The 12,931-nt window shown below is 33.6% G+C and overlaps 1 protein-coding gene across 2 annotated transcripts in view; it reads left to right on the top strand.

Moving 5' to 3' along the window:
- C16H18orf63 (chromosome 16 C18orf63 homolog) overlaps nt 1-12,931 on the top strand; it is a 50,016-nt gene that overhangs the window by 17,565 nt on the left and 19,520 nt on the right. The window contains exons 5-7 of one of the 2 annotated variants that reach the window (XM_071602458.1): nt 1,197-1,308; nt 1,845-1,886; nt 3,568-3,644. The exons of the other annotated variant lie outside the window; for it this stretch is intronic. Of the exons in view, the coding sequence (XP_071458559.1) occupies nt 1,197-1,308; nt 1,845-1,886; nt 3,568-3,644 (231 nt within the window). The remainder of the gene's footprint in view (nt 1-1,196; nt 1,309-1,844; nt 1,887-3,567; nt 3,645-12,931) is intronic. 2 annotated transcript variants of the gene reach the window in all.

Raw genomic sequence — 12,931 nt, 5'->3', positions numbered from 1 at the left:
AGGCTTATATATGCTGCAGAAGATGAATTATTTTAGTAAATATTTCTTGTCCCCTTGAGAAGAATGCATACTCTGATCTCATTGTGTGAACATTCTATAAATGTTAATCATGTCACATTGGTTGATGTTATGTATAATATGGGGAGAAAATCTCCTTGGCTCACTTTTATGCATGTCTTTCTCATATTTGCAAGGAAAGCCTTTTCTTCTGGACTATATTTTCAAGGATGTTTATATAGTGAACAGTATGGTTCTTGCCCACCTTTGTCACATTCATCTATACCCAGATGAATCCTCAAGAGGGATTTTCTGCTGATATTTAGAGTTTGCTCTCAGTGTAGCTCTCTCCTCTCCAGTATAACACCCTCAAAAGTAGAAAACTAGCTTCTTTAGCCCCCCTGGGCTCTTGGCTCTCTTTCCTCAATGCAGAGAGACTACCAACTTCTTCTTCATTTTCCCTCCCTAATTGCAGCCTGAAAACCCTCTCTAATCAATAAATTGAGGAAGCCACAGGCTTATCTTGGGTTTCCCTTCACTTGGAGATCACTCTTCTTTGTTACCTGATGTCCAGTATCTTATGACTCATTATTTTATATAACTTCCAGTTGTTTTGCAATATGGAGATTCAACACAGAACCTTAAACATGCCAGGCAAGCACTATATCACTAAACTACAATCCTTGCCCAACTTGCCTAGGTTTTTAGACATTTCAAGTACAAGGATAAATCTGGTTGGTCAGAAGTGAAAATCCTGATTTTAAAAATTATTTACAAATAGAGATAATTTGTTGGTTGCATATGTGCCCATCTAAGTAAGTGCTTAACCATTTCTAATTTTGAATTAGAGTGAATAATAATGAAAAAAATATCACAAAATCATTCTGCCTGGATTTTTCTGTATGGACCAGAAAGCAAAGTTGAAGGTTTTCAACAATAGGAGTTCTCAGGGTTTAGGTTTCCTGGGCCAGGGTAAACAAGAAAATTTGGCCATGTTGCCTAGCAGTACTGATGGTTTCAAAGTGAGTATCTTTTAATGTTTCTTTAACTTAGAACCATATAGCACAAGCTGTAGCAATGACCATAATTTTTCTCTAGAATAGCCCAGTTTGCTGAGTGGTGATCTCAGCATACAGACATTTGCAATGAATTTATAAGGAAATAGTAATTGCTCTCAATTTTCCCTTTGATATTTTTAGATGGAGGCTCCACAAAGAGTAATTCCTATAATTCTTCAAAACTGCCTTTTGTATTCATTCACGGCTAGACTTGCACCAGCCTGGAATAGAACTGGCCATCTCTTGGTGCAAGGTGATTATGTCTGTGAGTCATTGGGACTTTCTGACCTAGATTACTCCATTGTGTACAGCTGTTTTTAATTTAAGGTATCTTATTTTAAGGGATTAGTTCTTAGAATAGCTCCAACTAAACATTCTCAAGCAAGCCAACAACAAAAAAATGTCATCTCCTTCCTTTGGAATTATACAGAAGCCTGCTGATAGATCTTTAAAAATAATTTTATTATATAGTACTTGGTATTTAGGAATAAACAAGCTATGAAGAATTATAAAATGAACACAGGTTCTTGGTAACTTGCATTTTGTTGAAATCTGATGGTTTTCTAAATATTTTATAGCAGGAGATAAATATTTGAGAAAAAATTTGGGCATTTCTGTCCTTTCAATTGAAGAGATTTTTTTTTTCTAAGCTGTGATAAGATATTGCTTGATATAATTTTTTCTTAAAGTATTTTTTATACCTTGGTAATTTCATATCAAAAGTTATATTTATCAAGCATGATTATTTCTGAGTTATAATAATATGGTGTATTCTATGACTTTTTTAAGGAAGAGATTTTCTTTCTCAAATGGGAAAGCAAAATGCTGTTGGTAAGTAAATATGCATGTTAATAGATAAAACATTAATATAATTAGTAGTTGTTAAAACAATATTAAGGTCATTGGGTTATTATAATCTTGATGACCAAGTTATAACAGAATTTAATCAGATAGAATTATAATCAGAATTTTACTTGGGAAATCACTTCTATTTGAGGAAAATTCACTCATATTAATTGGAAACACACTATATTTTTATTTTCTTAAAGAAAATTATGACTGTGAAGGAATTCAATTCTGCATGTAATTATAGTTTCCAGTCAAGTCATCAAAACTTTTCATTAGTTCTGATGTAAGTCAAAGCTTTAGTTTAGTTTAGGTTAGTTTTGTTTGGTACCAGGATTTGAACTCAGGGGCACTCAACCGCTGAGCCACATCCCAAGCCCTATTTTGAATTTTATTTAGAGACAGGGTCTCACTGAGTTGCTTAGTACCTTGCCATTGCTGAGGCTCGCTTTGAACTCATAATCCTCCTGTCTCAGTCTCCTAAGGTGATTACAGGTGTGTGCCACGGCACCTGGCCAAAGCTTTAGTTTTATGAAAATATTCTTTTCTTCTTAAAAAAGATTGTCTAAAGGGACATAGATAATCTGAAATAAATGGTTTACTATAAGATCCAACCAAGTTTTTTTCAATTGATTTGCATTGTTGTATTGCAGGTGGACAGTAGTCCTGAAGTAGCAGATGGGTGGGAATCCTCAGCAAACAGTAGAAGTTAATTATCAGTCCTGGTAGCCTTTTCCACCATTTGGGAATAACCTTAAAACCCTGCACATAATCTACAACTATTGGAGTTGAGGAAACTGTCCAGCTGAGAACCGTTTGCCCTCTGGCACTAGTTTTATTTTTCAGTAGTGAAGTGGTAGTTGCTGTACTCTAGGTCTGGAGGAATGGGTTCATTACTTTAGTTTCATCCCCAAACACTAGCATGAGACTATAGTTAGAGATTAAAGATAACAGTGTAGAAGAGCAAAATTTCTTACTCTTGTGTAGAACATATTTTTTTTTACTTTTATTGAAATATACCAAGACATAACTTAGAAATTGTAGGTATATACTCATTGAATTTTTGCAAACTAAACATATTCTCATAAGCAGTTCTCAGATCAAGAAACATTGCCAATACTCCTTACTCCCCTAATTCTTCTTCAGATAATATTCCTTCCCAAGGTTACCACTATCCTGACTTGTCAAAAGTAATTTTATTTATGAAAAAGTAAGGAAGAGGCCTCAGAGCTCTAGGAGATCTGGAATATTTCTGCCAGTATATTTCAGGAAATTTGATAGTAAAAGACCATTCAAGTCAGAGGCCTAGAAAGAAGACAGTCTGCACTCTTAGTTTGTAAGACTTGAGGTTCGTTAAGGTATTTGTAGGCTTTCATCTTAACTGGAGAGTGCCTTGTTTTTCTTGTTGTAATCCTCTCTCTCTCTCTCTCTCTCTGTCACACACACACACACACACACACACCCATATTTTTTCATACCTTTGTCTTCTTTTAGATATCTGTAGACTATCAAATATCATATGGTAATTATTTGAATTTTACTATGTAAAAATCTGTTATTAACTTAGTTTCTAACTTGAATAAGTTAAAGTGATTTTTGTTACTAAAATAGTTTAATGGGATGTAATAATAATTCCAAGCAGTTCATAGTTAATTGTATTTTTCAGTATTGGACATCAATGTAACAGAAACTCAAGTTTGTCTAAGTATAGAAGTTTTCACCATCAGACTGCCACCACCTGAGGTATCACATGTTTTGTTTCTATAATTTATATATTCCTATATAATTAATATATTTGTTAATATTACCAACATGCTATTAGATTTTAATTTTTAATATGAAGTATGATGGGAGGGTTTTTGTTATCACAGAAGCAAAAAAATCCATACTATTAAGTGCTTGATATATTTATGTTGTCCTAAATATTCTTTCTCAAAGAAAATATAATTTCAGTGTATTTAACACAGGTTCTATCATATTATCCCTTGTTAAGAAATATTTTTAGATGGCATCCAAAACTCCATAACCTTATCCTGTCTCAAGATCCATTTCATACCTCTCTTTTATACCTCAAAATAATAAAAGCACAATTTTAGCTCATACTAAATGTAATATTCACCCCTTACCCTTGGCATTCTGGTAGCGTTATTTTGTTGTGCATCTATGTTTTATAACACTCTCTGTCGTCTTTGTGGATATATCTTCTATTTTGCTAATTTCCATAGCACCTAGTATAGAGTACTATACATTAGTAGTCTCTTAAGAAGTTTTATTTTCTTTCCTTTACACCAGTTATTCCCAACAGAAGAGGACTTAGGAGAAAATGAATGATTTTGCTTCCCATGAAATATTTGGCATCTGTCTGGAAACAGTTTTGGTTATCACAATGTGTGGGGGAGGTGATATTGCTACTGGCATCTAGTGGATAAGAAGCCAGAGATGCTGCTGAATATCCTACTGAGCACAGGACAACCACAACCACCCTGATACTACCTAACAAAGAATTATCCAGCCCGAAATGTCAATAGTGCTGAGGTTAAGAAATCCCAGGCCTAAGAGAGATGACTCTTCCTTTGCTTAGGATGTCCCTTCTAACTGGCCATATAGGTGCTCATCCTTTAAGGGCCCCTCAAGTGCTATTCCCTCATTCATTTTTTTCTCTTTAATTTTTGATATCCTGTTATGGTGAGACAATGGATAGGTCAGAGATGAATAGAATCTACTTTTCTGCGTTCACGAATTATGTAAGTTAGTAGGGAAGCTGACTTGTATATAAACTGAAATGTGTGATATTCCATGCTTATCTTGGACTGATGAGAAACTTTTCCAAGGCTTCAGACCCTATCTGATCTCATTTAAACCCTCCTATCTGCTGTGCTATACTCATATACTATTTACATTTTAAGAATTATATTATTTTTTGTAGTTTTGAGTTCCTTTATAAGCATCATGAGTATTAATACTGTATTTTCACATTTAAATTTTCTTCAGCTGATACTTTATACCTATGTTTGAAACTAGATTGACAAAGAGGAAGAAGACATTTTGAGATTAGAACACCTGTACAAATTATCATTCCAAAATGGGACATTTCTGTGAGTGGAAAGGGTTAACCTGATAAAATATTGGCCTAATTTACATGAACTGGTCATACCATTTATTATTGGGAAGACAAATCAGCTATTAGAAAAAGTAGACTATCTGAACCCTAGAATTAGGCATATTTACCCACCCACTTATGGCATAGTGGAAAAACCACAGTCTTTTCTGGGGAGATCAGGCCCTGTACTGTATATGACAAAGAGAACAGAGGACATCAATCTTTGCCAGCAGGCCAGCTCCCAAGAAAAAGAAGGAGGGGGGCTGGGATTGTAGCTCAGTGGTAGAGCACTTGCCTAATATGTGTGAGGCCCTGGGTTCAATCCCCAACACCACATAAAATAAATAAACAAGATAAAGCATTGTGTCCATCTACAACTAAAACATATATATATATATATATATATATATATATATATATATATATATATATAATATATATATATATATATATATATATATTTATATATATATATATATATATATATATATATATATATATATATAAAACAGGCTTCTTTAAAAAAAAAGAAAGAAAAAGAAAAAGAGGGAGGAGTTCAGCCAAGCATACCTGCTTATTTATCCCAATTTTACCAACCACCTACTCTACCTTAGAGAATAATAGGTGGTAGAGCAGAGTGATACCAGGAATGTGTGTTAGCAGAGCTTTCTAGACATGGAAGGAAAACTGGAAATGGGACAGACGCGTTGCTCTCCTCTTGTCAATACTATATACTGTGTTAGTTAGCTTTTCATTGCTGTTACCAGAATTCCTGACGAGAACAACTTAGAGGAGAAAAGATTTATTTTGGCTCATAGTTTCATAGGTCTCAGTCCATGGTCAGCTGACTCCATTGCTCTGGGCCTGCCATGAGGCAGAACACAAGGCAGGAGACTGTGGTAGAGAAAGACTGCCCAACTCAAGGCAGCCAGGAAGCTGAGAGAGAAAGACATCAAAAGTCCAAGGATACTGGACCGGGATTGTGGCTCAGTGGTAGAGCGTTCCCCTAGTACAGGCGGGACCCAGGTTTGATTCTCAGCACCACATAAAAATAAAGGCATTCTGTTGTTTTTATCTCCAGGGGGAAAAAAATCATTCATATTCTCTCTCTCTCTCTCTCTAAAAAAAAAAAAAGTCCAAAGATAGAGATAAGGACACACCCCAATGACCTACCCCAATGACCTACTTTTTCTGACTAGGTTCCACTCCCAGTAGAATATTCAGATATCAATGGGTTAACTCATCAACTGGATTAACTGATGAGGTCTGACCCTCATGATCCAATCATTGCCTAAAAGCCCTACCTCTGAACCTTGCTGCACTGAGGACCATGATTTCAGCACATGAGTTTTAGGGGAATATTCCAGATCCAAGCCATAACACATTCAATATATGCCTATCAAATTAAATGAATCCCCTAAATAATGATTGATGATCAGTTTTTCTGAATTTCATCTTTATTTACCTGTTTTATAATGGCATTTTCAGCATCGAGTTGCTATAAAAATTAGTTTCATACATGTTCATGTTCCTACTAAATTGTAATCTTTTGTAGAGTTTAGTGTCTGCCTTATTCATCTGTGTCCTCCATAACTAAAGGATAATTGAATTTAATTTTTTTCTTATCAAAGTCTAATATTGGTTATTAGACCAAGTGAAGGAAATATGAGTGAAGAGGGAAGGAGGAGAATGCTTTTTGTCTCTCTTCCCTCCAGTTCATCTTCTGTGCTTTAATTTTCCTTTTTAAAATCTACTGTAACCTCCACTGTGTGGAGATGAAAGATGTAAGATGAAAACTCAATTGTTTAGTGTGACATACAAGGTCCTCAGTGAATTGATCCAAACTACTTTATATGTAGCTTCATCTACCATCCCTCCTTTCCTATAGACAAGTTGTGAATTTTTTTCTCATCTTTTCATGTCTTTGCTCATACTGTGCTATAAGCCCTCACTGCCCTTTCTCCAGCTCATTTTTGGAGACTTAACTGGATTATTACTCATTGTGAAAACTTTCCAGCTCGCAAGGCTTCTCTCTCTTTGTTATTGTTTTCTATGAAAATGTCTTATTAAACTGAAAAGTCTTAGAGGAGAGGGTCTGTGTCTTACTAACTGTTCCATCAAAGGAGTTCTGTTCTATTGGACAGCTGCCTATTGGATGTCATAATGTATATGTGCAAGATGCTGGTGAGAGATATCTTTTCCTTCCAAAAGTTTTATCTATATATAAATTTACCAGAAGATGAGAACATTTACTGAATACTGGTTAATATTACACCATAGGTTAGAATCATATTGAAATTCCCAGTTCTTAACTTAATAGTAAGAACACTTTGAGCATGTTATTTATCTCTCTGAATCTCACTTTTTCTAGAACATTGTGGATGATATCTACCTCATGGGTTAAATTATATTAAGTGCTTCACACAGCATGTAGCCTATAATACAAGTTAAAAAGTGATAGCTTTTAATATTATAAGTAAATAGATTGAGACAGAGGTTAGATAATTGCTCTAGACCTTAAGTGTAGTAAGTAAGCAATTCAAGGTTTAGTTTGTACTATTTTTTAGTTGTAATATTTTTTAGTTGTTAAACTATACTATGCTTCCTTCATTTAGATTTAGGTTCCTTGGCTTAAAGATTATTATTATTTTTTTTGGTACTAAGGATTGAACCCAGGCCTCATGCATGCAAGGAAAATACTAACTGAGCTATATCCCAGCCCTCCTTGGTTTAAATTTGTATGCTTCATAGAGCCTTACAGAAGTGGGTACTATATATATAATCTACTTATTTACACATTTGTTCTTAAGCTATAGACAGCCATTTATTGGTGATCATAATGTATATGACACATATATTACATATATATGGTATCTAGTTATATTACACACATATGTGTGTGTGTGTGTGTGTGTGTATATATATATATATATATATATATATATATATATATATATATATGACAGTTATGTAACAATGTTTGGCAATGTAGTATCAAGTTTTATAGAAAATATATTATTAAATTTAGGGATTCAGATAAAAAGAAGATGTCTGAGAGAGTTCATCCTTGAAACCTTTGGAACTAATACATACTATTTTCTACCATTTTGTTCTTAAAAAATCTCCTTTCTCCTTTTTCCAGAATTTTATATCATTTATTTGTGGTTTTTCTTTTACTTACCACTTCAATGTTGCTATTTCCTAGGGTTCCATTATCAGCCCTCCCTTCTTTCCTGTAGCAGGTTCATCCATTCCCATGGCTTCAACCTATACACCTCTACCTCCCAAATAATCTAATGTATTTCTCTGTTCTCTCATAGACATTTTCACATAAATATACCAATGGTACTCAGACTCAATTATGATGTCTAAAACTGAATGTATTTTTGTCACCTCCCCCAACCCAGATCTATTCCTTCTTTATATTTATTCTTTGACAACTGCCAACAAAAGTCAGTAAGTACCTTTTAAGAGACTTCAGAATCAACTTTCGCTCATCCTCTTCCTCACTTCTTCTATTTGTCTTTTAAGCCTACCTTGGTCTCTGTAATTGGCTCCTCTCTCTCAATTTCCATTACTGTTTTATACCAGTCTTTCCCCCTTCTATTTTATTCTCTACTTCTCATAATGCCACAGAGTTCTCCTTTTAAATCAAAGGTCCCCAACTAACTATCTCTAGTATTTCAATGTTGCCTAGAAAATTAAGTTCACATTCTTTAAATTGACATTCTAAGGGAAAAAATATTTACTGAGTACCTGTTTATAAGTATGGTTTTAATAACATAAGGATACTTCATAAATATTTGTTTTGTAAATAGATATCATGGGTTAGCATTCTCTTGGGTAGTTTGCTAGTCTTTAGAATAATCTTTGTTGAGAAAGACCAGTGTGGACAAGTGCTGGTATCATGGAGATCCCAGCAATAATTGGCTTGAGTCTTTGAGCAGTGTTGAAAATTCCCACTTGAATATAAACTCAAGCTGTATAAATAGATATGCATGAGAACTCATAGACTGAATATTTGAACCCAAGAGCTACCTTTTTCCCGCATTTTTAAAAAATATTTTTTAGTTGTCAATGGACCTTTATTTTATTTATTTATATGCAGTGCTGAGAATAAAACCCAGTGCCTCACACATGTTAATCAAGCACTCTGCCACTGAGCCAAAGCCACAGCCCCCTGATAGCTACATTTTTAAATTCCATTTTAGGTTGTGTTTTCCCTCAGTCTAGTCATCCACCAGTCTAACATTCATGGCCACCCTGTCTGCAACCATCTTTTTATCATATGGCTTAAGCAACTGATCTCATAAGCAGAAGATTAGGATATTATCTATCTTTATGTATGTTCTGAATGACTTTGTTCTTATCTTATTTTTTTCTTTTTTTTTTTTTTTTTTTTTTTTGTGTGTGTGTGTGGTGCTGGGTATGATACCCAGAGTCTCACATATATTAGGTAAGTGCTCTACCACTGAGCTATGAGCTATTCTTACTTTCCTCTTCTTGCATTTATGTTTTTCTTCTCTGCTCCTTCATTCCCATTAGTCTTAAGGAATACTGTAGAAATTCTGAAGATAGCCACTGGACGTAGAGGAGATGGGCCTAGATTCAGGCCTGCAATGGTTGGAGTCAGATAAATCAGAGTTTGGGCAATGTTTCAAGTATATTGTTAAGATGCTATTGACTTGACCAGATAATAAAAGTTGGCCAATTTAGCTGGAATTCCTTGAAAAGCAATAGACACTAAAGTTAGAACATTGTTTCCCAAATGATGTTATGGATATTAAAATGGGTGAGGAACAGTGAATCATTCTCCCTAATCTTAATATAGTGTCATTTCACCCATTAATATTTCTTTTTTTTTAACCTTACCTGAGGCCTCTAAATCTGACTAACTATAGGAAAATATTTCACAGGAGCTTTCTTCCAGGGTGAGAGAACTGTAAGTGGATACACATAAGCTGATGAAATACCATACTGTATTGTTAGGGAACTGAAGAAATAGGATAAAGCATTCCAGGAGTCAGAAAAGGGATATAAAAGAAAAATGGAGCATTGCTTCTGTCTTCTGTCCTCCAAAAGACCAAATAGAGGTCTAACCACCTATCCTGCACTTAAAAAAATGTTTAAAAACTGATTAAGCAGCTGTGCTTACAAAATGTAAATAGCTTCCTTTAGAAGGAATTCAACTCCCTGTAAATTAACATAATGAAAAATCCTAAAAATGAGTTGAAAAAATTACAAAATAGGAGTTTGGGTTGGAAGGATAAAAGGGAAAGTGTGAAATACTTGATACACTGTACTGAGAAGAAACAGGGTGCTGTGACACATGGATTGCATATTGTAAAGCGGCTATGCATGATTCAGTGAAGCTTAAATCTTTAAAACTACTGGATAAACTACCTGTGCATATAGAGATTGTATTTTTAATATTTTTTTGCCAAATACTTTGAGGACTTATGCATTAACATCTTATTTCAATTAAAAGCTAAAGGAATTTGATATTTCTCAAAGTATTATGGAGAATTTTCATTCTAACAAGAATGCTGTTATTGAGAGACATTCCATTTTGAACAACTGGTGCTACGTTTTACCAAGGTGAGATTTTAATTTGTAATGTTGAAGGTGGGTTCAGAATATAGTAATTTCCTCAACATTGATATGTGTAAAAGTATAGATAATTTTGATGAATTTTAAAAACTGAATTGTAACTTTAAAACAGTACTGGAATAATATTGTCATACTTACAGAAGTCAAAATTTTCTTTATTAAATTACCAAAATAATTTTATTATGTATTTACATTTTTATTAGATTTAGTTTTAAAAATCAGTACAGTTTCTACATTTCTCATTATAAGATGACAATCTCATAATACTATATCAAAATTTTATAAATTTGTATCTAAGAATGATTCATTATAATTTTATATGAACTAAGTTTTAAGTGTGTATTATCTTCAGAAAAAATGATTACTTATCAATGTAAACGTATAAGATGAAATTTTAACCTGCTCAGGAAAATGAATTAGTAGCATAATTTAAATGTTGAAGCAGGGAAGAGGTAGATAGGGAAAAAATGTAACTGTCATTTATTAAACTCTTAGCAGACTTTTCCCTAAAGTCTAGCAATTACCAGTCATAATTTTATGTGGCGATATTTTACTAATGATCATTTTGTATTTATAATTGGCACATTGTTTGCAGCAATTCAACTTAGTTTTGCTAACAATTTTAGTTGTTAAGATTTAATACAAATAAAGGCTATAAATGAAAAATCTGCAGCTAATGTCAATCTCAGGGCACAGCTAATGTCATTCTCATTGATGAAAACTTGAAAACTTTTCCTCTAAGATCAGGAACAATACAAAGATGTTCACTCTCATCACTTATATTCAAAATAGTACTGGAAGTCCTAACTAATGCAATTAGGAGAGAAAAAGAAATAAAAGACATCCAAATTAGAAAGGAAGTAGTTAAATTGTCTCATTTGCCAATAATTTAGTGTGATATATAGAAAGCTCTAAAGACTCCACCAAAAAGCTTAGAACTAGTGAATGAATTTAGTGGAATTGGAGAATACAAAATTAACATACAAAACTGTACACTAACAATGAAATGTCTGAAAAATAAATCAAGAAAACAGTCCCATACATAATAGTGCATGCTATTTCGCATGCACGATAGAGAGAAGAAAATAAAAGCAAATTACTTCAGGAATAAATTGAACCAAAGAGGTGAAAGACCTATACATTGAAAACTATAAAATACTGATGTAAGAAATGAAGAAGATAAAAATAATTGGAGAGATAACTCATGCATGGATTTTTTAAAAAACAGTATTTTACAATGTCCATACTATCCAATCTACAGATTCAATGCAATTCCTATTAAAATATCAATGACATTCTTCAAAGAAATGGAAAAATAAAAATCTTAAAACTCCTATAGAACCACCAAAGACCCCAAATAGCCAAAGAGACCTTAAATAAAAAGAACAAACCTGGAGGTATTACATCCCTGATTTCAAGCTATACTGTAAAACTATAACTAAAATAGTCTGGTACTGGCATAAAAACAGGCCAACAGAATAGAGGGATCAGAAATAAATTCACATTTTTATGATCAATTGATTTTTAACAAAGGTGCCATGAATGTATGATAGGGAAAGGAGTATTTTCCATAAATGGTGTTGGGGAAACTATACATCCACATGGAAAATAATAAAATTAGAATGCTATTTCATACCCTATAAAAAATCAACTCAAGAAGGATTTTGTAAAACTACTAGAAGAAAACATACTGGAAAAGTCTGGGGATTGATTTCTTGGATCTAAACAAAAGTTCAGGCAACAAAAGTAAGAATGGACAAATTAAAGAACTTCTGCACAGCAAAGAAGCAGTCAATAGAGTGAAGAGATAACCTATGAAATGGCAGAAAATGTTTTCAAACCATGCAATTATAGGGGATTTGTCTTAGTCCATTTTGTGCTGCTGTAACAGAATAACTAAAACTGGTTAATTTATAAATAATACAAATATTTCTCACAGGGCTGGAGGCTGGGAAGTCCACAAAGTGCCAGCATAGTCAGTGTTGGTGAGGAGTTTCTTTTTTTTAATTTATTTTTTTATTATTTCTTACATACATCACAATAGAGGAGTGCATTGCATTCATAATTTTTTTGCATTGCAATTCTTAATACATCTGTTGCATCATTTCCATGGTGGAAAGGCCACAGGCAAGAGAGAGATATGCCATAAAGTAGCGCCAAACTTGTTCTTTTATACTAAATCTACTCCTGAGATAATGGCCTGTAATACACTCATGAGAGCAGGCCTCTGGCCTAATCACCTCTCAGGGTTCACACCTCTTAAAATGTTACAATGGCAATTAAATTTCAACATGAGTTTAGGAGGGGACAATCATCCAAA

The sequence above is a fragment of the Marmota flaviventris genome, chromosome 16 (genome assembly GCF_047511675.1).
Source record: "Marmota flaviventris isolate mMarFla1 chromosome 16, mMarFla1.hap1, whole genome shotgun sequence".
Lineage (NCBI taxonomy): Eukaryota > Metazoa > Chordata > Mammalia > Rodentia > Sciuridae > Marmota > Marmota flaviventris.
Note: the sequence above shows the minus strand (reverse complement) of the source record. Positions and strands in the feature narration are given on the sequence as shown.